Genomic DNA, 27,885 nt, shown 5'->3' with positions numbered 1-27,885 from the left:
TTGAGTTCAGTTTGTGACGCCAAAACAGGAGGAAACCCTGACGATGTGATGATGCAGGGACTCTGCCTGGAACTTAAACACACCTTTCCCCTCATTCCCAGCATTCCCAGTGTTCTCACTGAGGCTACCTAGTGGACGCAGTGTGTATGAACCCAAGGTCTCCTTGTGGAAGTCAGCTCACCTTTTCCCACCACTGCTCACTATAAAGACCATGTCATTCATGGCCATGTAACTCATAAAAGATTCAAAAGGATGCCCCTTAGCTTTTTAAAACACTTTTGTGTGTGTGTGTGTGTGTTTGTTTGTGGTTGTGTGTGTGTGTGATATGAATCTATGCTGCCAGGTGAGGGAGTTCAGCTGTAATGTACACCCAGAGGCTTTCCTTTGAGTCCGTCACGGCCTTGCAAACCAAAAGCCAACACTTAATTTGATGCGTGCAGCCCCGTGCACAAACCTGGAGCGCGCACACATGACCACAAGAGCCTTCGTATCCTCCCTCATCTTCTGAGGTGACTCTCAGCCTGGTGGAGGGGAATCTTTCTGCTCTGTGGCTAACATGTGGGGTGAGGGAGTTTAGTCATAACATCCGCACACTGCGCAGATCTGTGACATCAGATAACACGGCTAAGCCGAACCTCCCTGCGAGGGAACTGCTAACTCTCCTTTTCTGTCCTCGTTCAGTTCACCTTTTTTCCTTGAGAGCTGTGGGACACACAATCACCTCTCCTGGAAACCCAATTTGTGCAGATGTACTAAGTAACACTAAGTCATCTCGGCCTTCAAATGTCAAAGGAAGGCGGTGAGAGGTGTTTCTGTAAATTTATCTTTAAATAACACAAAAAATGGAACGTTTTTAGGTCAGCAGCTGCAAAGTTGGCCACTTTTACGCACAATAACACTTTAGCTTGAATTATTATTTTTTTCCTTGATTTTCTTCCATGTATATCCTCATTTTACACGCTCTGTCCCCTTTCCTCTCTTTTTTTTCTCCCCATGTCTCATTCTTGCCCTTCCTCCATATCTGTTCTTGAATAGGAATTCCTTCTTTATCTTGTGTGCCGTGAGCCAGAGAAGCAGACAGTGGTGCAGAGAGCGGCTATCCAAACACATATGTATACATACGTTCATACATACATGTCTGTAATTTGTTAATAGTTTGAACCTTAATCTAATAGATACAGATAATAAAGGGAAATATTTTCAGTGTCTTCAATAACCATCCATTTTCCCTGAATGCAAGATTTCAGCTGCGTAACACTCCATGGTTGTTGTCGTCTGATTCTCGTCTTCATGACGTTTAACACCTTTCAGATAGGAAACAGTTCTGGACCAGTCAGGCATACACACTCTGTGTCCCTCTGTGGCATTGTGCTGCTGAAATAACCACAGACCTTCCAGTAAAGCATGCTAAGATGCCACCTTGATGATGGGATATTTCTCTCCAAAATTCCAACATGTGTCTCTGCATTAATATGACCTTCATACAGAGACAACTCATCCCTGCCATGGACAGTGATGCACCTCTGCATCATCACTGTTGCTTGCTTTTGCAGTGTTCTCTGATATCACCCTGGATGGTCTTTCCCAACCTTAGCACACAGAGTCAGATGTCAATTTTCCCCTATAAACCAGCTGAGAGTTGGACTCACCCAACCCAAGAACTTGTGCACACTGTCTTTGTGTCCATCTGAGACGCGCTTGTGTCCAGAGAACTTAGAAGCGTTTCTGTGAGGTTAATATACGGCATAATACCGTTTTAGGTTACATTTCTGGATGCAGCTGTAGACCGTGTTGATTGAAAATGGTCTTCCAAGGTGCTCAAGAGCCCATGTGACTATAATGATCATGGTGGCGTGAGGTGGAACAACGGCACGAGGGTCATGCAGATCCAACAGTGATTTTCATCCTTGGCCAGACTTCCTGAATCTTTTCTCATTAATATGCAGTGTTGAAAGACACAAAGTTCTTTGTACTCTTGCATTGAGATTTTTCCTCCTTTTATACCCAATCCTGACACCCTCACCAGGCATCAAATATTCTGCTGATTGCAGAATCTTCCTGAGTGCTGTTACCTCTTGTATATTGAATAAAAACAATTTTTTCCCCTTGTCCTGTCCAGTACTATGGCAGCAGAATTGTAATCTGAATACCAGATTTGCCCCTGCCAAGGGACGCTTTATGAATGTAAAGCTCCCCTTGATAATCATCAACTGCTTATTTATTCAATTTTGTTACAATATTTAACATGTAATAGTGCCGAACCGGACCGGGGGACAGGGAAAGAGGAACAGCAAAGAAGAAGAAACAGAACAGAAATAGAAAGAAAAAACAGACAACCAGCTGCTACACCTGTAAAAACAAAACAGAAGACAATCCATGGCCTCTGTGGGGAACCCATCTTTAACGCCACCAGCAGCACCTGAAAGCAGACAAGCAGAGAAAAAATAAACACACAAACAAACAAAAACAAACACAAGTAGCGGCAATCACATACAACACAACTGTGAATATAGATGACCTCAAACCACAGGATAACACATCAACTGCATAGCGAGCATGCTACTGGGCTAATGAATGTGTGTGTGTGTGTGTGAGAACATGCTACACACATAGCACAGGTCCTACATGATAACAGTGCTTAGTTATGAGTGTATAAGTGTACAGAGCCTCAATCCACAGTCCCCCCAGCAATCAGAAGCAGGCAGAGAGGGCCACAAGACCCAGGCCACCAGCAGCCCCCACAGAGCACAGAACCCAGGAAGCCCACCGCAGGGGCAACCACGCATCCACCCAGAAGACTGCAGAGGAAGCCCCCGGACAGAGCCCCCATAAGCATAGGGCAGAGGCCCCCCAGGAGCCAGGGGCAACCATGCATCCACCCAGAAGACTGCAGAGGAAGCCCCCATAAGCATAGGGCAGAGGACCCCCGGGAACCAGAGGCAACAGCCCACCGACCCTGCCAGGCTCCAGCCACCCAGACATGAGCCGTGCGCCGAACCCGGGCCCCAAGAGCCCGAGCGCCCCCAAATCCCCCGGCAGAGGGCCAAGTGTCCCAGACAGCCACAGCCTCAGCGCCTGCCCCAGCGCTCCTGGCCAAGTGCCCCGGGAGTCAAGATGTGCCCACAGGTGGGTGAAGCTGTGAGCAGCGGGGAGAGGCAACACACCCTTTGCTGGAGCTGTCCCCACTTCCTGTTTGTTTGTTGATTTTTCCGACTTTAGTTTTGTCTTCAGCAAGTGATACGCAGCTCAGTCGCTTTTAGATTAAATGATTGATTCGGCATCCGCAGAATATTCCTCTTGTTTACCTTTAAGCACTCCTCTGTTCACTCAGCTTGACTGCGTTTGGCTGAGTTGGTGTGGATGGTTTATCCATATTCAGAGCTCATAGGGCTGCTTTTGTCACATCATCCATAAACACAGATGAATCAGTGCTGTCATAAGCCATATTCGTCCCTTCACACTGCTTTTACATGTTTTAGAGATGATGTTGGAGCTTCGGATCAGGAGCTGTTACAGTCTCTCTTCATACTTCTTCTTGTTGTTTTAGTTCAGGCTGATCTTGGTTTTATGTGTCCAGTCTAATCAAATCTTTGTTCTTAAGGATTATGAATGGTTTCTCATCTCGGGATAAACGCTTCTGTATGTGCTACCTTTACACTGCAGGCAAAATTGTCCCAAATCCAACTTTTTCCCCCCCATTTGTGATCCTTATCTGATTTTGTCACAACAGTCTGAACAGCCCAAATCTTGATTTTCGTTGCCAAAAGATGGTCCGATTGGGTTAGGGTTAGCAAGAAGCTTCAAGTTTGAGTCTTGGCTGGAATTTCTCAGTGTGGAGTCTGCATGTTCTCCCGTCACCTAAACCTAAAACATAGTTTACATTTAGGACTGTCTCTTGAATATGCTTTGCTAACAGCTAAATCAACAACATCATGTCAGTGATGTCATAACCCTAACCCTAACCCTAACCCAAAAGAATAAGGTATGTCATTTTCCAAATATATATAAAAAACAGTACGTGTACTTTGAGTGTACATATGTCTTCTGTGTTGTTGCTGGTTGGACTCACACTGGGATGTCAATGAGCTGCAGATGCCATCAGGATTAACAGGTGGACAAAAGTCAGTTAGAGCTAACCAAACCAAATGTTTAGACAGCTAATTACCCCAGCACACACCTCCTCCTGCTTCCTCTCCTTTCGCCATCTCATTCATTCAGTCCCAATAAAAAGATCTGCAGTTATTCTCTTCCTGTTTTCTTTTCTTTAAAAGCTCTTCCTCGCTTCTAAGATGATAACTTAATTTCATCTCTTTGTATGCGATTTCTCACTCCGTCGTCGACACTCAAACCTTATTCTCGCCTATCCTCGTTCCTTCCTTCCCTCATCTTTCTGTCAGTCAGTCAGTGTTAAGAGGATGGTAAACATAGTGCGTTTGTTTGTCACTTCTTTATTACCTTCACCTCAAGTTGTTTGCTCTGCAGATTTGAACGTCAGCCCTTTAGCCTTCTCCCATTGACTCAATCTTTTCCAAACCTTTTTTTGTCATGTTGTTATTTTCTTTGCCCCCCACCCCATGACATGAGGATTGAACTTTAACTAATCTGTGTGGTTCTTGTGTCACCACACACCACTCACCTGTAGGCTCTTCTCCCTGCTTCTCAAACCTAAGGGTGCTCTGTCAACTGCAGATAAATTACTAATTGATCATAAGTACTTCACACAAGCCCGCTTGAAAAAAAAACCCAAAGCAAACAAACAAACAAAAAGAAACATTTTAGATTTGTTGTTTGCACATTTAATGTTTTATTCATTTTTTTAAAAGAGATTTTGTGACGGTTGGCTCCAAAGCTACATTCACGCACTTATGCCATCTTAACCAATCACCATAGTTTCAAAAGGCCACGTTTCGCTGATCCAAAGTAGGAGCTAAAGAAAAGAGGAGTTCAGGGAACTGGCAGGGTAACGTCTGTGATAATGTCCAGTACAAATTATTTCCTGTCTCACACACAGCTGTTCCTAACGCTCTAAAACTCTGAAATCAGCTTTGGGTTGTAACGGTTTTTGATCTGGAGATTTTGACGGCGCTCGCTCAAAGGTTTAAGGAACCTCCCTTTGAAGAGCAGTGAGTTCATCCAGATTAAATCAGACCCCTTCATGGATTTAGGACAAATTAGGCTAGAGGGACTTAAACTTAGAATTTTTGGCTTATGGCTAACGTTCTTTTTCTGCCGGCCTATCATTTAAAGAATGCTTGTATATTAAAGCAAGCATTCCGGGTCTACGTTATGGACCTCAGTACTTTTCAAGTTGATAACTTTGACCAGAGATCGCAGTCTGTAAAACTGCAGGGAAATGTTTTCTTTTACAGAAAAATAAATCAAACAATTTGCGTAAGTTATTAAGTGTTTCCTACGTATCAAACCAGTCATAGCCTGACACTTATTATTTTCTTACATGTGACCACAGATTCCAGCACACTCAGGAAAAATCCCAGGCGTTCATCCGTATCATTGAAAGGAAACACCCACTGTAAAACCTCAGCTTCAGTTGCTGGACTTGTGCTTTTCAATCAGAGCTACAGCAGGCAGGTGTCCACACACTAACAAAGCTAATCTGAAATGATCTTTAGAAAAGCTATAAAAAGACATGTTGGAGGTTATGTTGGAAAGAGGATGTTACCAACCACAGAAGGGTTGTCGTCTTTCCCTAAGGTTATTGCTAGAATCAGTTTAACTTGTTAAGCTACATACATACAGAGGAGGCTCAGTCTTTCATTACTGCGCCCTTAGGCACGTCAAGGTGGCGTAGCAGGGTTAGCATCGATGGTTGGAGCGGCAACTTTCACCATGCTGGCTGATGTGTCTGAGCACACATGAGGACTGTTCCACCTTTGTACTTTCACATGTGACAGGATCAAGCCGCATCAGTCCCAGCTTGAAAAGGCATCTGTGAAAGAAGCTATTGTTGATTCCAGATTTGTAGTTCAGGATCTTGAAGATGAATAAACTGTCCACATCTGGATGTAAACTGCAGTCATAAGGACACCTGTATCTCAGTCTGGATCTGTTTCATCTTGTTCTTCTTGTCAAACTCTTATTCTCTAGCACCTTACCTTTGATCTCTTGAGATTTCTTACAAGACCAGATGAATTGGTAGACAGATATATGTGGGAATGAAATTCACTGATGCATTTGCAAGTGAAAGGTTGCACTTTAAGACATCCATGTAGTCTTTGTCTCTGGGAACAGTGTTTTTTTTGTGATGACCCAGATTTGGGATTTCTGTTTTCGTGGCAGGTTTTCTCTTGCGTTTGTGTTTTCGGTCATTTTCGTGAAGGTCACAGATGTAGAACGTGAACATTTCAAACTTTTAAACACTGGAGATTCATGTATTTTTTTGTCCAATCACAGAATTTCTAAATTTGAGCACAATTTTGTCCATTGTGTTGGAAATTTTCCAACACAACTCTTTAACTTTGGTTATAAACAACCAGTGTCTTTGTTTGAATGCAGCGCTTCTCCCTTCTTATTTCAGTATTTTCAGTTTGCTTTTTTGTGTGTGTACCAGTCTGTGAACCACCTTTGGATCAGCCTGTGTTTTCAGCTTTCATATTTAGCCATAGTAGACCTTAACCTAGTGAAGCCGGAATTTTTTCTCTCCTGTTTATGAATTGTGTTGGCTGGCAGTCCGTGTGTGTTTGTTTGTGTATGGGTGCAAGCATCTGTTATTTGTCCTGTAAGCAAGAGCATTTATTGTTTTGCATTCTTCCTCTGAAAAGAGTAAGGAAGGGAGGTGTGTGTCTTGTCTGAGATCAGTGGTTATTTAGTTCTCCCCGTCCTGCCCCTTTGTAACTGCTTTCAAGCTGAATCTACGCAGGGTTTTTGCAGCTTCGCTCGCAGCAGAACAAAGTTATTAACAAATAGCTGACTGGCCTCGCCTTCCGTCCCTCAGCACCTGTTTATTACTATCTGTTGTGAATCTTGTCCTCTTATTCTGTTTCTCTAAACTCAGTTACTCCCTTTATTACTGCTTCACCTGTCTGTTTAAAATGTGCAGCTCCTTGTCACTGTCAAGCTTCTCTTTTTCCTTTTTATCCCGAAGAAATGCCATGCTCTTAATCATCAGACGAGGTTATGATTGGTTGATTTCTTTCCTAAGATGAGACTTAGTCATCAGAAAACACTACACTTGTGGAACTCAGAGCAACCTGTTCAGTGTGTTTTGACAGTTAAAAGTTTAGGAAGATGTGAAGTTCAGAAAGAGACAGATGAGATGATGGTTTGGAATCATTTCTACACATTAGGTAAATATAAACGTGTCACCACTGGGATTTTTGTATTTTTTGTTGAACAGTTCATACAGAATCCACAGTGGAATGTGACATTTTGAGATTTGTGTTTCACATGAACTGCTGCAAACCCCATGTTAACCTTAGAGACTGATGACAAGGAGCGATATCAAACAATGCAAACAGCATTACAGTTACACCAAAGGTGCGCCAAAATGTGTACAAATGACTTTGCTGGTCCCAGCGCTGTGAACCCATGAAAACCTAATAAAACATATTCGGCTCTAAAAGGGAGGACATGCAAATGTTACTGAGGATACTGTAAATTTCCAGCCCAGTCTCTCTCCAAGGCGTCGCATAGCTGCCGCTAGCAGCTTTGTCAGGATACCTTGGTGTCAGACTGGGTGTATTGTTCACCAAAATGCGTGCCTAAAGCCAACTTGTACCAAACTGAGAAACCACTGATAAGTAACAAAAAACGGTCTCAGATTAGAGTCAAACTTGTGTCTCTACTATTTATTCCGCCACCACCTCTCCTGCTTCCTCATGTAGCCTTTATAGGGAATTCATAAGGGAGCATTTTCTTTCACATAGAACACAGTAAAATGACACCTTGTGAATATTTCAGAGATGCCACTTGCACACAACTCCGTGTGATACTCCAGCGATGAGAAGGGGTCCCACTTTTTGACAAAGAATGAAACTAAATGTGTATAGAAATGTAAGACGAAGGAATGCAAATGAACCTGAATGAGAGGCTACTCATCAAATACAGTTATAAGGAAGAGATTCAGTTTTTGCCGCCAGTCTGTCATTCACCACCTCCCATCTGTCGCTGCATTTTACAGAGATGGACTCTTTCAGCCAATCAGAAGTCCAGTTTTGGGCGCATTCCCTGCACCACAAGCAATACGGTCACTAAATCGTCGAGAATGCAGTTGCAGGGGTTATTTGTCAAAATCTAGTTACTTGGTTAGCCCCAACAGCACCAAAAGAGGGACTTCAGCCACACAGGAAAACTTACTTTTTTCATACAGAACAATATTTTTGACATATTCATTAACAACCAGGTCAAACCATAAATATGTTTGTATGGTAGGGGGAACACTAGTGAACATTTTTTTTTTTCAAACTCAGTCTGGTGACAGCCCCCATCCTTCCATATCTGTGTTTCACATGAACTGTTGCAATCCCATGTTTACCTGAGAGACCGATGGCGAGGAGCGATACCAAATAATACAAACTCCACTACAGGAACATAGCTGAGTGTTCTTAAAGTGCAGTCTGGCAGAAAGCAAATGAATGACCTTAGAAGAGCTGCTTTAGAGAAGCAAAATGCTGTTTTGATATTTTTGTGCTTTGAATGCACAAAGAGTGAAGCGAGGTGGCGTGGGATGGCGTCTGGTTCTCTCTTTATCTTCTTCTTCTGTTTTCCTCTCATCTCACTATTTCCAGTGCTCTGTGTTCTCCACTTGTCCAGTGTGAGCACGTGTTTTTTTCATCACTCTCGTGAGGAGGGATCAACACATCCCCGACAATCACATGGGGAAAACAAGGCTTTTCTTTACATACTTAAATGTATAAAGTTACCACGATAGCTTTTATATCCTTGTCCCTAGAGAGCCATTTCAAATCAGACGACAAATCTACATGTTAAATCCTCTCGTCCGTTTCGCTTCTTGCATAAAACGGTGTGCTGTATGTTTACATACCCTCAAAAAACCTCATGTGGATGTGGGAATTATGACCTGTCTGTCAGAAGCAAAAGCAGAGGTTATGTGATGTTATATTGTAGCACTGCCTCGATTCAGGGAGGATAGATAGATGTGTCTCGTTCTGTTTTCATATAAACCTGCACTAACCCATTTCTTACCACTTGGGGGCAGCAGAACAAACTGGTAAAACAACATTGATGTATGATTGACTTTCTTGAGTTCGCAAATAAAGTGCAGGATTTATCTATCCTGTAGATTTCAGGCCAACTCTGTCTTTAAAGAGGTGTCATGCTTCTGAAAGTAGGAGTAACATTGTTTGTTCTTGTAGCTCTGGTTTAGTCTCCACCAGCTCCCGAGAGAAAGCCATTAGGGTTTGCCCAAAGAGGTGACCACATTACTTATAATAAGCCACACAGTTACTTGGGTCATGACAGAGTTACGACACTTAATTTAAAGCCAGACTTCTCCTTGTTGTTAGGACGCAGACATTTTGAAAAGCTTACAGTACTTTGTCAAAAGTCATTTGCCACAGTTTGAGAACTCTGTCGCTCTCTGTTGAGCAACAGGGCAAACCTCCAAACTTTTAAAGATTAGGAACTACATTCCAAACACCTTTGCGGATGCACAGAGATGGAAAGCATTGATTTGATGGGAGAGAGGTGCTATGCTTTGCGCATCTGCGGCTCTAAGGGATGTCAATGACACGATTCGTAGTGGCCATGTGTTGACTAACTGCTTTTTTATACATATATATGCATGACTGTAGGTCAGCAGGATAGAGTTGTTCTGCCACTCAGAGGACCGGTGGGGGGATCCAGGTTTTTTTCCGTCCACAGGTCAAAGTGTCCTTGCCTTCGACCTGTGAGCTGTTAGCAAAACGCATTGTATAGGCTAAAGGCTGCATAGTGTAAGAAGTTCTGGGTGTGAACAGCTGGTATTGTAAAAGTCTTTCAGTCAACAAGATTGGAAAACCAAAATACGAGTGCAGGCCATTTACCTTCCACCATTGAACACATCCCCTTAGAGGACTGTGTGTTGAGGCATTGTGTGTTTATGTATCTATGTGTTTTGGTATGCTGGTGCTTTTTTTTATCTTTGCTTTTAGCTGCAAAACAAATTGCCCTAAAGGGACAATAGAATAACCTTGACCCTTTCTCTTAATTTTTTTATCTTTTGCTCTCATACTTGCGTACTGTTCCCTCTCTTCCAATAACCACCTGAACAGTACTGACAAATGCTGTTTTTACTTTACACTAAGCTGAAATGTGTTTACTAGGACATCTGTCTTTGTGGGGACCTATTTGAGCTAAGACCTTCAAAGAGGTGCACAAGGTTTCAGGTGAGTTTTGGATTAGGCTTTTAGTTGTAACGGTCAAGTTTAGAGCAAAGAAGAATGGTATAGATGGAGATGCAAAGTTATGTGTGTGTGTGCTCCTCAGGTGGAGCCTGGTCTTTAGTTAATCCCAGGTCAGTGCGCCGGCTGGTATGCAGCTAAGCCTTTAGCATGCAGTCGCAGGATAACGTCCAGCATGTTTGTGTGTGTCTGTATGTGTGTGTACGTGTGAGTGACTGAGCATTTTTTACATTTCTGAGTGCCACAGCAGTGGGAGGAAGGAAATAAAGTCACCTGATCAGCTGATTTTTATAATGCATTTATTTAATTGTTTCTTTGAAAGTCTGTTGTCATATATCCCTCTTCCTTCACTTTTAATAACTTTTAGTGATGTGTTTGTGGTAATTTTTTAGTGAACATCACTCCTGTCTGGTTACAACAAAGGCCAGAAGATCACTGTTCATTACTTAAAACTGAATTTAAATGATTTCAGGAAACTGACCATTGAAAACGTTTTGCGATTCAGAATGAAATATGAAATATGAAAACGTGGCATTTTTCAGCATGTGTTTGTGTGACTTTGTTCGTGTGTGTTGGTGTCTTCCCTGAATGTGCGGCATTCCTCATCTCCGCTGGACAAACAGACCCCCGCCGGTCAAAACAACAGCAGAAATCAGACATCTGTCGCAGCACAGAAAGATCAGAGAAGATGATGAGAAGCGAGACGGGAAGATGCAGAGAATGCAAAATGTTAGACTGGGGATATCGAAAGAATGAGGAAGAACATGTGGGAGTAAAGGATGAAATGGTGATGAAAAAAGGTGGAACAGAGAAGAGGTAGATAGCAAACATCAAGACTAACTTTTCAACAAAGTGCTGCTTTAATCAACTTTAACGCACCACCTTCATTTTTTCTTCATCTTGATTGCATTACTGATAAATAAATTATGCGATGATGAAGAGTTTTACAGAGTTTTTCATTTTCACTTTATGTCATACTAAAGTAGTGCTTTCAAGGAAAAAAAAATCAAAATTGAGCTGCTCTTTGTCGCACTGTAGGTGGAATGAATTAATCACTTAGCTTCTCTTACTGATGGGTAAAAAGGACAATATATCCAAAGTTTCTCATTGGTCGAACAGAAGTTTAAACTTCGAAGAAAATGCGACAGCCCTACTGTATACTAAATTGTCAGATTACTGCCATTGTCATTTTCAGTAATACAGTTAAGATGGAATAAACATTTGCATAGTTGCATATTGACTGATTAAATGGTTTTGCACATCAGTATAACTTTGCTTTTTACCCACCCCAACCATTGATGGATTGTACATGTTGTTGCGTTTTTTGAGCGTTTCAGGACAAAGTTTTGCAAACTGTCTGCAATGATTTTACCATGTAAATGGCAGAAACATTTTGTGTTGAGGGATTTTTCTTTTTCACCAGCTTATTCCGGAGCTCATCCTCCTCATAAGTTCGGGACTGTAGTTTAAAAAGAGGGTCTAAGTGATCTTCTGCTCAGTCGATGTGAAAAATTAAAATCATGGGGTATATTTATATGGCAGACTGGTGCACCTTATTGTAAAATTTTGTCATACTGCTCCAAAAAATGGTTGCAAAATGGGACTAAATCCTCGGCGTCTGGGGCCCTGGAACGTGACCTAAAAAAAACCCAATGTGTGACACTGAGAAACTGCTCCATAGATCCATGGAGGAGCTCGTGAATGTACCCACCAGGCACAGGTCCAGGAGCCCACAGGGGTCAGAGCTCTTTGTGTGAGTGCGAGTCAGTGATTACAAAGAGATGCAAAACAGTCACAAAGACACAGATCTGACAGAAGCTAAATGCTTCATTAACAGGAACGGCCACAAAGCCAATGCAAACACACACAGTACAAACAGAAGAAAAAGACATTTACATTGTTAGTAGTCATTTTCACGGGTGGGGGCCCTTTTTACAAGTCCGTGCCTTGGGGCCCTCTGTTTCATACTCTGCCAAAAAGTCGTAGACTAAACTTGCTTTAGTTTTATACTGAGGTTTTTAGGATGTGTTATCATATAAAATCTCTTGTGACTGGTGATTTATTAGACAGTAAATATGTAAGAGATAATGAACACCTCGGAGGCCATTATCCCGCCTATATAATGGTCACTTACGAAAGAAAGAAATATTCAATCATTATTACTTTAATGTGGTTTAGAGTTAAAATCATAGCTGAGTGAACTATTTAATATCTCCCCCTTCCTTGGTCGAACGGACAGACGCATAAAACAGTTGCAAAATGTCATTGAGAGTAGGGGCAGTGTAGCTTTACTTGATGTCCATGTCTTTGTCAGCCAGGAAGTCTCTTTGTGTTTTAACTGTGGTTTTCTTTGTGTTTATCTCGTCCTTGTCATCCTCTAATTTGTTTAATTCCTCCGGTGGAGGTGTCCTTGTGTCGCTTCTCCTTTTTCTTTTCATATTCTCTTCTCTCTTTTTCTTCTGCTGCAACCCAGTCTTCAAAGTTATCGAATTCACAAAATACATTTAAAGAAATGATAAAATCACTTCTTTTAACTTTGAATCATACACCCTCCAGCCAATCAGAATCGAGTATTCACCCAGACCATGGTGTTAAATGACTACCTGATGCAGGAAAGAAGTGACATTTTTTTAGCATGGAAAAAAATGTGAAAATAAAGCAATTTAAAGTTGAAATCATACATGATTACTCTGTGCATCTTTCACTTTTCCTACTTTGTAATGCCAAACCAACAGGTAGCCGTGCAGCTGTAAAGTTCTGCGACACTTTGTGCACCCACATGTGTCAGCTCTCATTAGAGGCTGTTTCAGTGAGGGTTTGTGGGAGAATGTAGGCAGGCGGGGGAGCTGCTGTGGCCTGTCTCCTTACAAGATTAGATTAGACGCCCGTGCCTGTAGAAGCAAGAGAGAGCTTGTTGAGGTCGGAGAATCCGAATCAGACTGCTGCTGAACACCACCAGCTCTTTGATAAATCCAACAAAATTACAAGTAACATACAACTTCAAGCAGTTTCACTGATTTTTCCATCCATGTGGGCTGAATGCAACTATGTGTATGACACAGGAAAGATCATATGAACTTACAGGTTTAGTTTTTAGTATCATGACTCTCATACTCCCCCTAACACGGTCCAGTTCCTGCTTTAATAGCTGAATATTATAGAAATAATTCAACCATAATCTATATACTACTTAATGCTAGACCTGTAGTTTACAAATGTCCTCATATCAAAATGCTCATCATATTTGTACCTGCATCTGCTCCACCATGTGGTGAAGATATGGAACTGCAGGGTGACAAGTGGAGGCATGTTTCTTTTCCCCTAAGAATAAGGCAAAGTTGGACCCTCCTATTTAATTAAATTTTATACTTGTGATCTAATGATGCCTTTTATTATTTGAAAAGCCCCCAAATCCCACGGCAAAAGGTTTGAAGCGAACCTTGCTGCCACTGCAATAAGAGTAAGACAGACAGCATTGCTCATGATTGTGAGGGTTTACAGTTCATAAATGGCTGAAATGCATGAAATTGTGCAAAAAAACCTACAAATTAAACGGTAGGTACAACAAAATTTAGTTTACAGAGAGAACGATGGAACATGAGGCAGACACACAGTCTCACAGATAAGCGCGTCAGGATGAGCCGTGCTGCTTTGTTTTGTCTACAGCACAGCCTCCTGGCTAAATATTAAGTTTTGGCTGCAGCTAATCCAAATTGGGATACAGCTCCAGTATAGAGCTTTCCATGACTGGTCGATAGGAAGCTCAAGGGTTTACAAAGACGTCTAAACATCCCAACACTTTTACGTCAAACTCTGATTCGTATAAATACTTTTTTGTTATTAGTTTGAAAAGCTTATTTTCCACAACACAAGGTGTTCAAAGCTTTGAACTTGGGTTTATTAAGAGGTAAAATTAAACCTTGCACAGATTTACCTCACTGTTTGGTTGTTGATTTTTTTGGATTTACAGATTTACAGTGTTGTCTCTGTGGATTTACTACATTCCTAAATCTTCACAGACCAAATTCCACAGACTCAATGTTATCTGCGTTAATCCAATTGATAGAAATTTAAGAAAAGTCTCCCATCGTTTTACCACTGTTTTTTTGTGCCCCCACCCTCCTCGGTTACATTTCCACTTGTTTCACTTATTCTCTCGCTATTCTCCCTCTGTCTCCTCTCAGTCTGTCCCCAGGCTACACATTTTCAGGTATTCTGCTGGCAAGCTGCCACTCCCCTCTCTAATTTCTTGCTGCCCATAGCTATGACACAACGTGCCAAGTTGTGATGTATGTGGATCACTGAAAAGAGAATGGAGGGCATGTTTGAGCCTGTGTTATTCAAGGCTGGGCCTGGCTGGGCATTATGTCTCCCATGGCAGTGAATTCTGCCTCTCCCTGCTTACAAGACAAAAAATAAATCAAAGATTTTCTGAACAAAAAACACTAGAATAACAGGTATTGTGTATATTTATGTGTGTGTATTGTAGGAGTTTATACATGTATATTTTTTGCTTTAGATTTGCAGTCCTTGTGCTGGGGATATGGAGACAAAAAGCTTAAAAATTAAGATTTAGAATCACATAGTTTACTAAATTGTAATGGTCATTATTTTGAGATTTTTGCACAAGTAGGCAAAAGGGATTTGAAGCCATTAGTCTCCATGGCTCAATGGTTGGAGACAATATTGAAACTGAGACTGCAACTATATATAAATTGTATAACAGATTTATGGGCTCAAAAAACGCAGACACCTTCTCCGCACCTTTTAAAGGAGAATGTGCAAAAGACATGGGGATTTCTTTTCTCTTCAAAGAAAAATCAGACATCTTATTAGTATCAGAAATATAAGTATGGCTAATATTGTCCGCTAATACTGGCATATAGATATGTTGGTATGTCATATGTGATTGGATTATCTATCTGCTGCACATTAAACAGTGTACAATCACAGCTGACATGGTGTGGAGTCAAGTGAGCCACAGTAAGTTGCAGACTTATTGGAGAAATATTTTGCTGGAAATCTAAAAAACATTTACCCCACTCTCACTATGCAATATAACTTTATTTGACTATATATCGAAAATAATGTTGGCCGATGTACTTCCATCTATATTTTTATTTAACTATTTTTCCCTGGCTTTGTTTCCACATATGTGTTATTTATATGTGCATTTATTCACTTATTTGTCATGTAGTGCTTATAAGTGGCCTATGTTGTTCCTGCAGTAGATAGTGGTCAGAACACTCTCACTTTGGAGATTCAGAAACTAATCCTACTTAAGCTTGAACTGCTTAATTCTGAATTCTAACTCAGACATACAAATGTTGCTGTTTTACACTGGTATGTTTGAATCAGACAGTTTATTAGTTTGTGACTACATTTTCACATCCGTGGAACGGTGTGGTAACATGCTCCGGGCTGCAATGTCCTGTAGCAACATTGACCATGTTACTTTGTAACTACCTGATGCAGAATCGACGCAGTGCATAGATCTACAAATACAGCATTTGCTCAAAGCGCTTTTATATTTTTGAGGATTAAGTTGTTTCAATTGGGAAAAACTTCCTCTGGCCTCCTTTGGCCTAGCTCAACTATTTGGAAACTTTTACAAATTGAGAGTGCTCTGATTGTTGTCTACTGAAGGTAAGACACTGATGATTTCAAAGCGCTTTGGACACACCCCACCTCCAAAAGGACAAAAAGAAAATGTGTAAAGATATCCCTTTCATCTCAAATAAAAATAAGTTCTGCTTACTTTTCCTCGACTTTTTTGTTGTGGATTTCAAAGAGAGAAACCAAATTTTATGTAGGAACTTGGAAAAACAAAGTAAATAACAAACTACTAACTTGACAGTCAAACTGATCCTTACGTTAAACATATTTAATACAAAACGTTACTGTTGTATTTAACCAATATTTTGACAATGATAGGAAGCTGTGTAACATGGTTCATTGGTATTTAAAAGTCTTCAGCAAAAAATAGTACCAGGCAGAACATCTTTTAAGTTAAGAGTCATTTTATAGTGGCAATTCCATAAACATAATTCATAAAAAAGGACAGGGATAATATAAAATTGGACTTTCTCATTGTGGCAATGAAGTTTTCATCCATTCACAAAAGAAATGCATTCTTTTACATTGAACAGGGAGCATAGTCCACAAATGTGATGGAAATTACAGAACAAATACACACGTATGTATAAATGCGGGATAAAGGTGGCTGCTCTGGCATTGTTGGGGAAACTTGGTGATGCATTTGTCTTCCAACTTCTTCCAGGGTCATTTGCTGCGAATTACTCAACTTTACATCTGGTGAAGTTGTGTTTTGCCATGTCTAATAACCTGTGGTGCAAACACTGTCTTTATATACAAATGATAAGTAAGACATTGTCCTCATTCATTTATGGCTATAGTTGGGAGGGAAATCGGGAACATGTATACAGTTACAGGATGTTTGCCTTATCTCTTCCTCACACTAAACAATCACACTAAACAATAAACATATTATTTAAAAGACTGCGGTTAAACTCTTTGCATACCACCGCTTTGAATGTATGCAGAGCTGAGTGCCTGTTTAGATGAAACCCAAACTTGAGACATATGTTTTTAGAAATTCCAAAACACTCTGTACAGTTTGTGTAAGTCAGAGAGAAGGTAAGTTACATTCTGTTCTTGCACTACTGTTAAGTGTCCTTAGACCTTGAAACCGCCATCACTGCATTCAGAGTTTTAGGTTTGGTTTATGGTTCAGTGGAAGTTGAGCGAAAACACAATAAGAGATGAAAGAGCGCAGCAGAGGGTGAGGTGTGTTTTAACAGATGTATGCTGGTGGAGGAGCAGAAGCGTGTGTGTTTTCGTATCAGTGATCTCTGCGGGCAGCTTTAAATACTCTAATTCTGTGGTGACTGCTCATCTTTTTAATGAATTACTGCTCTCAATTGGACTTTAACTGAACAAGGCTTAATAAGTTAACGTAATATTGCAATGCAGCTGGATAGTTGCAGCTGTTGTGCATTTAGTGGCTTAAAGTTGGGGTAAGAAAATGAATAGATTGCATAGTTTGTCCATCAGAGGGCACTGAAAAGCTTTTTTCCCTTATTCACAATATCCCTCAGGAGGGATACCCTACTAATAAAAAAAGTCTATCAAAGTGGCTCTTTTTACACAACAAAATGACAGTCACAGATAAATATTTGCATCAGCTCTAACAGATTTTCATGAGCATTCTTTTTTAGCATCTCAAGTATGTTGTTGCAGGAATTAGTGCTGGGCAGTGTGACCAAAAGCTTTTAAAGCTGGTTGCCTTTTTTGAAAAAATATCGCGGGCAGAGCTGCTCAATTTTCAGCAATGAGACCAAGGTTTGGAGCTCACCTTGTTGGCTGAGAGATAAAAAGGGAAAGTTGGGGAAGGGCTCCACCATGAGAGAGAATATTTAATACGTAACACTTGAACGGTTTTATGGGAAAAATAGCCACATTATATTGGTATAAGTGGCATTGTTTCTTTTGTCTCTCGTTTGAAAAAATAGCAACAGAGCAGAAGTCTGTACACTCGTCTTAATGCCTTAATGACAATCTTCCCATCATGCTAAGTTTTTATTATCTTGCTTTTGACTGACATCCCAGATTATTATTGTCGACTGTTGAGATTAATTATCATCCGGTTCTTGATTGCTTATTTGTCCAGGCTGAAAACACTGGTATATTCGCATTTTAGATTTTTGACTTTTGGTTTATGTGAATAAGTTTAGCTTCAACAGTCATGCATCACTGTTAAATCACTCACAACAAAGACAATATGTGTCGTATAGTGTCTTTTTCATTACCCTCATTGACACAAAAGTTTACTGTTTAACTCTCTCACACATTCAAACCTGTAGTCAGGACAGAATAAAGTTAAAAAAATCAATGGAATAAACTGAAAAAAGGGAACATTTGGTTCATTTGCAATAATTCAAGTGTCTTTACATTCGATAAAAACCTTAAAACTGTCTTCAAGCAGGTACGATTTGCCTCTGGATCTTCTTTTAAAACACAGTTTGATGCATCTTGTTGAAAACAACATCAGATCTGAGTGACATGAGGTAGAAAAGTCTTGAAGTGGGACACATCAAGCTGCAGAGCTGGATGATATATCCTGAACTGAAGCAACTATAATAGGTGAATTATGATGGTACTTGTATGATGGTACTGGATCATACACACACACACACAAAAAGAAACTGCGATGCTGCAGTGCGAACCGGTTCTAACGCAGATGGTGGTCAGCTCCCCTGCAGCCATCTCTCAGCAGGAGGCCTCTGGGGTCAACATTCATAAGGCCAAACAAAAAGAGAAGAGAGGAATGAAAATTGCAGTGAGAAAAGAGAGAAATTCCTGGGAATATCAGTGGAATTCCTAATCTGCAGCACATCTGCTTGCATGCGTGTGTGTGTGCGTGTGTGTAAGGAAGTACGTAGACACCTGGGGCTCGTCAGATGGGGGGGTCTTCCTCGTCCAAAGAGCCAGTCAGTCAAAACAAAAACGGTGGATTTTTGTCCAAGTGAAAACATTTGGTTTGGTCGTTGCTCTCGGGGTGTCAACACATTGAAGTAGTCAAAGTCCACCATGATGAAAGGGATCAACAGTGTGATGCAGCCTCTCAGTGCCGGTAATATATCTCTCTCCTACCAGAATAAACTCATAAAGACACACAGCAGTGCCACATATGGACAAGGATAAACATGCATGCTGAGCCATATGAATTTTTCTCATTAGAGTGTCAGTTAAAACTTTGTGTCATGCCTCCTTTTCTTTATTCCTGCGAAGACATCAAATTAAAAAAAAACGGCCCCTTTCAGCCCCTGTCAGATATGGTAAAAATTTCACATTGGGAGAAATTGGGAGAAAAAAAATGCAGCAGAAAAAAAGCTAACAAACTGCCGGCTGCTTGCAAAAAGCAGTCGTACCGTCACAATTACACCGTCACATTTCATCTTAATGTGCTTTTTCCACTGATATAATATGTGATGTAATCAGAGTGTGATGTCTTTAAGATTAGCAGTTGTTGAGCGTTATGATTGTGATAAGACTCGCAAAACTATTTCTATTGTTTATATGTCAGAACAGGTATTAATGCAGAGTAACTGAATACATTTATACTCAGAAATGATCACAGATTAAGACATCAGATTGTTTTAAGGTTTGATATCCAATATTTTGAGCCTTGATACAGCAGAAAACAAAGATGATGGGTAATGATGTTCTTACCAGAGACCGCAGCCACTCTCCCTGTGCTTTGGTGTTTGTCCAATCGCACGTGTTCTGCTTCGTGCCAGCCGGTCCAACCGTGCCTGCAAGTTAGTAGATGGGAGATGTGAGTCCCTACCTTGTCTTGTCTACGGAGCAAGCAGCCTTTCCTCCAGTGAATTTACACTTTCTTGGTCTAAAAAACTACAGCTGAAGCTGAAACTACAACCCACTTTGCTTTGGCTTCCAGAGATCAAGAAAGGTAAAAGCTGTGTGAGAGATTCCAAGTCAGGTTTCAAGATTCTCACTTGATTCTGCTGCTCTGTTGCAGCACTGACTGGTTTTTTTTTTGTGATCCCTTAATGGATAAACATCTAGTTTAAAGTACACATACAGCCAAACGCATTACCATCTGATCTCTAGCTGAATGTTGAGAGGATAAAGCTGGTTGACTGGTTAGCTGTAGGAGGATGCTAATGTCAAGCTGCCATGTGAAATGTTTGCAATGTATGCAAGCGAGGACTTTGACCCACAGCTAACAGTTCATTATCTGCGCTGCAGAAATGTTCTTTCGGTGTTGGCACAGTTTGTTGGCAGTAAATGTTGAGATTCAATAACCTTGTTCCTGATTTATTCCTTTTTTCCCCCAAAATCTCTGTCAGTATTGATGCTAATGAAGAGATCTGGAGTAACTCCTAGAATAGGACTTATCAAAACACTCATGGAGATCCTCTTTACTATCTCACTGAACACCTCAGTCATCTAACAATCTTACAGTGTCCATGACAATAAAGGGGAGATATCATTGATATCTCCTCTTCTCCATCAGTCTCTGTGGTTTGGACACGTCTTTTTTCCCCCATTCACTTCATTTCTCCCATGCTTCTTAGCTTATCGCCTTCTGATTTCTGGGGTGACGTCAGATTTTGTTTTTGGTCACCACACAACATCAGTGCTGTCTTATAAAACTGCAAATAACACAGAGACAACAGCAGAGGGGATGACAAATAAAATGTTATAAGGCCTACCTCATACCCCAAACATTCCCTTTTCCAAGTTTTATAATAGAGATCTTGTGATGTAAGCTGCGGTGCCATAATCAAATCAGAGGTTTCGCAAGCTGTTTGTTTTTATTACTGATGTTCCAAAGTGGAAAGACAGCGCTCTCTCTGTGGAATGCATTCATATGTCTTTGTATTTATGCACGTCTGTGTTCATGGTAGCGCAGTGTCGATATGTGTCTAATTATCAGTCTTTGATAACAGGGAAATTCCAGTCTCGCCAGTCTAATTGCAGGTAGATATAGGAATGCAGCAGTCTGTGTGGATAGTTGTGTTATCAGCACTTATTTGATTAACTCAGCTTGCAATTTGCTGTGTGAGGGCGATAAAGTATTGGTGCTCTAGTATTATGATATAAGTATTGGTTCATGCAGCTCAGTAAGCATCTCCAATTTTTATTCCTTGTCAAGAAATGTGGCAGGTTTTCATGCCCCTGGCATTACTGTTGGGTCGGCCTGACAGAAAGAGCTAAGGAGAGAGTTGGAGAAGTAACTTACAGGAGAGGCAGTGCAGAGCAAATATTTGCCGCTCACTGACCTTTCTAAGAGGATTACATGTTCCGTCAGTACTGTGGTGGTAGATGAGAGGGCAAAGTAAAGGAGTGAACAGAATGGTAGAAAGAGAGATATTTAACACGGTATTTGGGCAGATTTTTTTATTTCATAACATTTTAGCTTCAGTTTGAGGTTTTAACCCCTGAGGGTAAGCCTCAGACTTTTATGTGAGATATCTGCTGGTGTAGACTGCTAGACAATGCCTTTTGTTGAAATTATCACTGAGGTCATGGTACTGAGTTTAAAGATGGTGCCTACACACTTGAATGAAAATAGCTTCTCTGGTGACACCCATCCCCCCCCCCCAAAAAAAAAAAAAAAAAAAAACCCACATCTGAATTAGCATCATTGTCTCTCTACTGGCTCCTCCTGACCAGCCTTTACTTTGGGATAATATCATGCAAACAGAACTCTTTACTCGGTTCTGAAAAAGTCGAACAACTATTAAACCCTTAAGGATGGAAATTCGTAGTAGGATTAGATAGAACCAATCGTCTGAGCTGACATTTTTGCAGATGTTTAATTTCTTTTGTACTTTTTCTTGCTTTCTGTTTTTGCTTTTTTTTAACCAGTGATGCTCTCTTTTTTATTGTCATGGTTATTTTGATTAATTCAATGAGTTATTTTTTTGGAAGAGTTTATGTCAGGCAAATACTTTCTTCTCACATGTATTCTGAATGGGAATTTTGGTTGTGACAATAAATTTCTTTATTTTGATTTGATTTGATTTTTTGATTTTATTTTGATCTGATTTTGCTGCTGCGGAAACTTTTTCCATTGCAGTACCACAAGTAGCCACTATGGGTAAATGGCAGCAAAGGCTTATAAAAAAGACAAGCATAGCAACTGTGACATCGTCTTTATTGACAGACGGTTTGAAGAGTTCAGCTCACCGTTTCGGTCATGGCCGTCTTGTTTATATATGTATTTTTATTTTTACAAAACATGACAAACGAGAGTCGGCTTTAACTGACCATCATGAAAAGTAAGAAGTAGTCATTGACGAGGTAGCCACACCTCAGAGCACACCCTGCTTTATTGTCTGTTTAAATGGGATCACGACTTAGACACTGAACATTGTGCTGTATTGAAAAAGACTTGACACCAGCAAATGAGATCATAAACAAGAATAACAAATTCTGTTTTTTTTTTCAACCACTAGTCGCCCCCTATTGGCAACTAGGTAGAATACAGGTTTAAGGCATTTACGCACAGGTTTTCTCTTGAACTTAAAGATCAATGTTAGTGTTAAATGTGTTTCTGCCGTGGGCATCCTTGTTTACTCTGTTGACCGCTTTCTAGTTGGTCCCTATTACACATGTTACCATGTTAAACCAGTTAGTACTAGACTAACGGCTTAAACATATCTTATGATTAGTCATATGAAACACCTAACCTTACTGTGGAAATTACCATATCCTTAGACAAAGTCTGGACTCTGGATGTGAGTGGGCTCCCTGATTTTAGCTGATTTATGTGAAAATCTCCAGGCTGGTATGAATGTTTTAGAGCTTGTATAGGTACAAGCAAACATTGTCAAGTTTTTCTGGGCTAAATAAGAGTAAAGAAAATAGGGGCTGAGACAGCAGGAAAATGGATGGATGCATGAATGGATAGAGCGCAAGCTGCAGGCCTGGGCGTGGGAGAGAAGACTGCATTGAGTGGAAGCAGACCAGAGACTAATTTGGAGATCCAAGGCTTGTAAAAACACCCATGCACACACATGCACACACACAACCACACGTACGCACTTTTGGCTGCTCAAGTGCATGTGGGTTGAGGCATGTGTGTGTCTGCTGGTAACCTCGTTCGTTTTGTTTTTGCTGCCTATTGGCAACATCCAGAACTCCTGACATTAAAATCAAACATGTGAGTCATACCCTCCACCTTGATTGTGATCCATGCCGGGCGTTAACCTCCAAGCTGCACAGAAGGCAGATAAGCTGCTGCATGCAGTTCTTTATCAGACAGCAGACCTGCAAGGGGAAAGAAGAGACTGTCAGCTTGTGGTTAACACCTGGTTTATGACTGTGGAGTTATCCTGTACACACAGGAATGTGCCAAAGGTTTCTCTACAAACATATGCACACGCACTGTCTGTCTACATGTGTATGGAAACATGTTTTACCTGTGTTAAGGAACTCCAATAAACAGTTTATTCTAATAAATCATAAGAATGACAGGATCTGACAGTAGAGATGATGGGTAAAGTGCTGGGTGATAAGTGGATTAAGGATGCAGTTTGTGATCATTTGCATTGTAGATTGAACTGTCAAAATTAATTTATTTCAGCTAAATGCCAGAGAAGTGAAGAATACTGCAACACAACATCTTTGATGTCTGCCCAACCACTGGACAAAAACCTTGTAGAAATTGATTTTCAAGGAGAAAAGATGCCGCTTTGTCCTCTATAAATGCTTTGATTTTTCCCCCCAGTTGATTAATTAATCTAATTTGTCAATAACAAAAGATTTTTTAAAGACTAAAAGGATTGTAACTGAACTGAAATTCGGCCTAAAGTAGCTTTTGCAGAATGCACCTTTGAAAATACACAAAAAATGCAATAATATGACATCATTGGATTGAGTTCAACCTCTGACATGATCAGTTTTTAATTAGATTTTAAACCCAAAAGCAGAACTAACGCGACCTTTCACAGATTCCTGTAGCATTTACACTGCACTTGGTCAAAGGAAGTGTTGTGGAGTCATCAGTGAGAGTGCAGAGAGGTTTGGATGGAACCTGATCTTCTGGCTACAAAGTGTTGAAATACAAACACAAGCGTGGTTTGCAACTTAATACAAGCACTTAAATGCACCTGCCCTGACACACATGGAGACTCAAACTGGGACAACATATCAGGATGGTGGAGGTTTTACACAATATGAGTTGGGGACACCTCCCACTGTCTTATGTGTGGAGTCACAAAGGTGTCACGAAGCCTAAGCTTACTATGTTTGATTCAGCACTGCATTACGTAGACTCCAACCATTTTTTTAGTTAGATAAAACCCTTATTTATCTTGTGACCGTGTTAGGCCGGCTTCACATCAGTTGCGTGGTATGTGTTTTGCCGAATTGCTGTGTCACGGCTGCACATGCATATTCACACAATTAACTATCAACAATCATTTTTAACACAGCATGCCTCTCATAAATACACAGTTTTGTGCAATCCATTCGACTAGCGAAGACTCAAAGAGTGAATGAAGACTGTTACCAAATTGTAACTCGGCAATAGTTACTTGCAACGTAACGAAAAGAAAATCCTTTATGGTGGCTCAGCTTCTTTACAGGTTAGCTGTATTTTTATGTCTGTGCATGTTTCCTACACACTGCAACTGTGCTGAAAGGTGTCTTGCTGCTGATATGTGGTCAGTAAGACACCAGTAAATGTATTAGCTGTAAATGCTTTACCCAAGATTTATTCCCTCAGAAAAAATCCTGTTTTAGTTTTGATATCTGTTGGACCAGGGAAACGGTGTTAGCAGGATGATAAACAATCGTGTCATCGACATATATAAGCTTGAAAAGCTTGAAAACCAGTCAACAGTTTGTTCTGAGAGCCACTGACCTAAGATGCCATGGTGTATAGAGTCAAATTGTATTGGGTAATTCTGCTAAGGATGAACAGAAGTGTGTTCATACATATATATATATATATACCCAAATAAGACTAAATGAATTCTCAAGATTATCCCTGAGAGCTGAGGCCACTGATCCGTCAATACTTTGAAATATTCTGCAGCCATTGTAATGAAGCATACAGAAACACTTTTTAAAAATGACAGTTAGCTACTTCTTTTGCCTTTAATGACTGTGATTTATTGTCACCTGTTTACAATAAATAGCCCTTCACGTTCTCCATATTTAACAAGGGTTCGGTGGGTTTTCTGATTAGATTTGCAATCGGTTGCTCATAATGTTGGTTTGCTTGTTTACTTCCATATTTTCAGATCATAGATTTGTTTTGATTTCAGCAAATAGACTCGGGCCATGTGTTTGTCAAAAAAAGTGCAATTGAGAACCGACCCACTCGTGCTCTGAGTTCACCTCCACAAATATGTGGATTTTCTGCTTTTTTTGCATCTCCTACAGTTGTAAACCACATATCAGGACATGAGGACGATTAGTCAAACAAAACGAGACATTTTCTGGGAAATCTCCATGAGCCAATTTCACAACCTCGTGACTTTAAGGCCTAGTGATACGAGAGGTAATCAGAAAAACACACAGAATGATCTGCGGCTCCAATAAAAACAAAAGCACGATGAAAACAGTCAACACAAACAATGGCTTACAGAGGACTGTGCAGACACAGAAGAATGCTAACTTGTCTGCCTCTCTGTCTTCTCCTGTGCACTCCCTGCCTCTCAAACTGACTGCCTGGCATGCGTGCAATCGATGCCCATCTGGCATCCACTGTTTAAATAGCGCATGGGAAAAGTTAATCAGCAGCTTGGCACTTCCACCACCTCCTCACTCACTCCTCGCCTTTCTGTTGAACCTTTTTCTCAGCTTTTGTGTCTCTGAAAATAAGAATCAGAATTTCCACCAGCCAACTGATTATTTTTTGTTTAGAGCAGGTGAAGATAAGTGTGTTATTCACTCGAGATTAGGCCGCTGTGTGGGCCTCCGTGACCTTGCACTCCTCATCTGATCATCAAACAATACCTCAGGAGAATCCGAAGGCTCCACATCTGTGGGGAGAAATCTTCCTCTGTGGGAGCAGCCTGCTGAGGTGCAGGAGCGTGATATCAGATAGCCCTCTTGTGGTCCAGAGCTTAACGGCAAGCTAAATTATGAAAGCCGCAAGTCTCTGCCTTCACATTAAATGTGCATAGTCATGACGTTCATGAACCTTGTGTATTCATTTTTAGGACCCCCTGTTGCACTGTTATAGAGACATTTCTAAGTGATTCGTCACAACATTTTATTTAGTGGTATCTGTTTTGATTTGATGCCTTTTAATGTCACTGAGGTTTTCCTGCTGTTGATGAATATTTAATGAAACCCATCTGTTTCTCTTGTTCCTATCAGGCTTGCCATGGATGTTCAGGACCCAAATGTGACTGCAGTGGAGTAAAAGGAGAAAAGGTAGGCAAATGCATAAGCACTTGGACTTCTTGTAAGCTTGAAACAACTCATTCAAGACTAAGATTAAAGTTCATGGTGGCTAATGGTCGTTGAGCATAAAAATTTTGAAGCTTTCTGAGCGAATCCGTTTTATTTGAATAAAGTTTCGTGCTGGACTGATAAAGCACAAATTCTTAAGATAGCAAATTCTTACCATCACCCAATTGTGATTCCCCCCGAAACAGCTACCTTCATTGTTCGCTCTTTGGTGTCTTTTGAAGTCTAATGATTAACTGTTTTTTTTTTCAACGTGGAAATAAATTGGACAGCTTCAAAAAGATGCAGTTCTGCTCTCATGTTGTGCCATTCAGCAGAAGCTCTTAAAAAACGATCACAATCATTTTAGGAATTTAAGTGTCAGATTTTCGAATGCTGTTTTCAAAGAGGTAAGTAAAACAGAGGGCACTCATCCAAGAAACAAGATAGTTGTAGTTTTGAGAGAAGAAGGACAGAGCAACAGAGAAATTGCCACATTATCAGTAGGTGCAATTCAGAAGGCAGTGGCTCACCTCCCTGGGGCTCATTGTGACCTGCCTCGCTGGATAACTTTCTTTTTCTAGTCTGTTTTAGACTAAGCACTATAAAAAAAAAAGAGTTGTCTCAGTCCAACTTAACCAGGACCTTTAAAATTCCTTTAAAAGCCCTTCGAAATCGAACTAACACGCCCACATCATGCTGTTGTGATTCAAGACACAGACCCAGGTGCTCTGTACGCGCTCATAGGTTTCAACTTTCTGCATCTTTTTGTTGAAACAGTGAATTGTAAGTCAATATTTATGCAACTCAATTCCCAATAAAGCTCTCATTTACATATTCTTCTGTTTCTCATGTCAGACGGCTGAACGCATCAGAAAATATGACCAAAAATCAGCCCATTAAGACCACCCGTAAGCCTGCGTCTGCTTAAGCATTTCCAGGCTGCCGCTCTGCTCTAATAAAACCCTGATTTTATAACCGCAGCGTCATCAAATAAAATCACCATTCAAGTAACTTAAAGCCAGCGTCTGTGCAGAGAGTTCAGCTATACTAGCATGACTCTGTGATTTCCCACAGAAAGTTCACAGAACTTGAATTTAGAAATTACTGCTTCGATATGCCTCCGTGTTTAAGTCAAACTGAAGTGGAGCATTTATTTGTATAACAAGGATATCGTGTTTGTTTGTGTGTTCCCGACATGCAGGGTGAGAGGGGTTTCCCAGGTCTTACTGGACAGCCAGGAGTCCCAGGATTCCCAGGACCTGAAGGACCGATCGGACCCAGAGGAGAGAAGGTGGGTTCAGCGACGGGAGGAACCTAAGTTCATGTCTCAGTGAGATGGATTTTCCGAGTATTAAAAGTTGAAATTGAGAAATGTTTGATAAAAAAATGCTCAATTTGAATCTGATGCCAGAAACACTTTTTTAAATAAAAAAGGTGGGCATAAATACATAAATAACCAGTTAAAACATCTCCCAAACAATGTGTTCAATTAGTAACATGTGGGAATATGAGAGGGGAGCATCTCAGTCTTTAAGAAATAAAGTAAAAATGTTCACCGCTCCTAACT

At 40.6% G+C, this 27,885-nt stretch overlaps 1 protein-coding gene and 1 long non-coding RNA gene across 6 annotated transcripts in view; one reads left to right on the top strand and one right to left on the bottom strand.

The window, feature by feature from the left end:
• The window catches only part of col4a5 (collagen, type IV, alpha 5 (Alport syndrome)), a 63,321-nt gene that overhangs the window by 2,001 nt on the left and 33,435 nt on the right, over nt 1-27,885 (top strand). For both annotated transcript variants that reach the window (XM_072376951.1, XM_072376950.1), the window contains exons 2-3: nt 26,244-26,300; nt 27,520-27,609. In XM_072376951.1, coding sequence (XP_072233052.1) covers nt 26,244-26,300; nt 27,520-27,609 — 147 coding nt within the window. The remainder of the gene's footprint in view (nt 1-26,243; nt 26,301-27,519; nt 27,610-27,885) is intronic.
• On the bottom strand, nt 16,273-20,087 carry LOC140281820 (uncharacterized). 4 transcript variants are annotated; one of them, XR_011909793.1, is made up of 3 exons: nt 19,999-20,087; nt 18,825-19,693; nt 16,273-18,661 (listed from the first exon to the last, which is right to left on the bottom strand). It is a non-coding gene; the product is annotated as an uncharacterized lncRNA (long non-coding RNA). The 4 variants fall into 4 exon arrangements; XR_011909792.1 differs by having other exon boundaries at nt 19,823-20,050; XR_011909794.1 differs by having other exon boundaries at nt 16,274-18,661; nt 18,825-19,027; nt 19,517-20,050.

Source organism: Leuresthes tenuis, unplaced genomic scaffold, assembly GCF_036924035.1.
Source record: "Leuresthes tenuis unplaced genomic scaffold, fLeuTen1.0.hap1 SCAF_22, whole genome shotgun sequence".
Classification (NCBI taxonomy): Eukaryota; Metazoa; Chordata; class Actinopteri; order Atheriniformes; family Atherinopsidae; genus Leuresthes; species Leuresthes tenuis.
The sequence above is the reverse complement of the archived record's forward strand: the minus strand, read 5'-3'. Positions and strand labels throughout refer to the sequence as shown.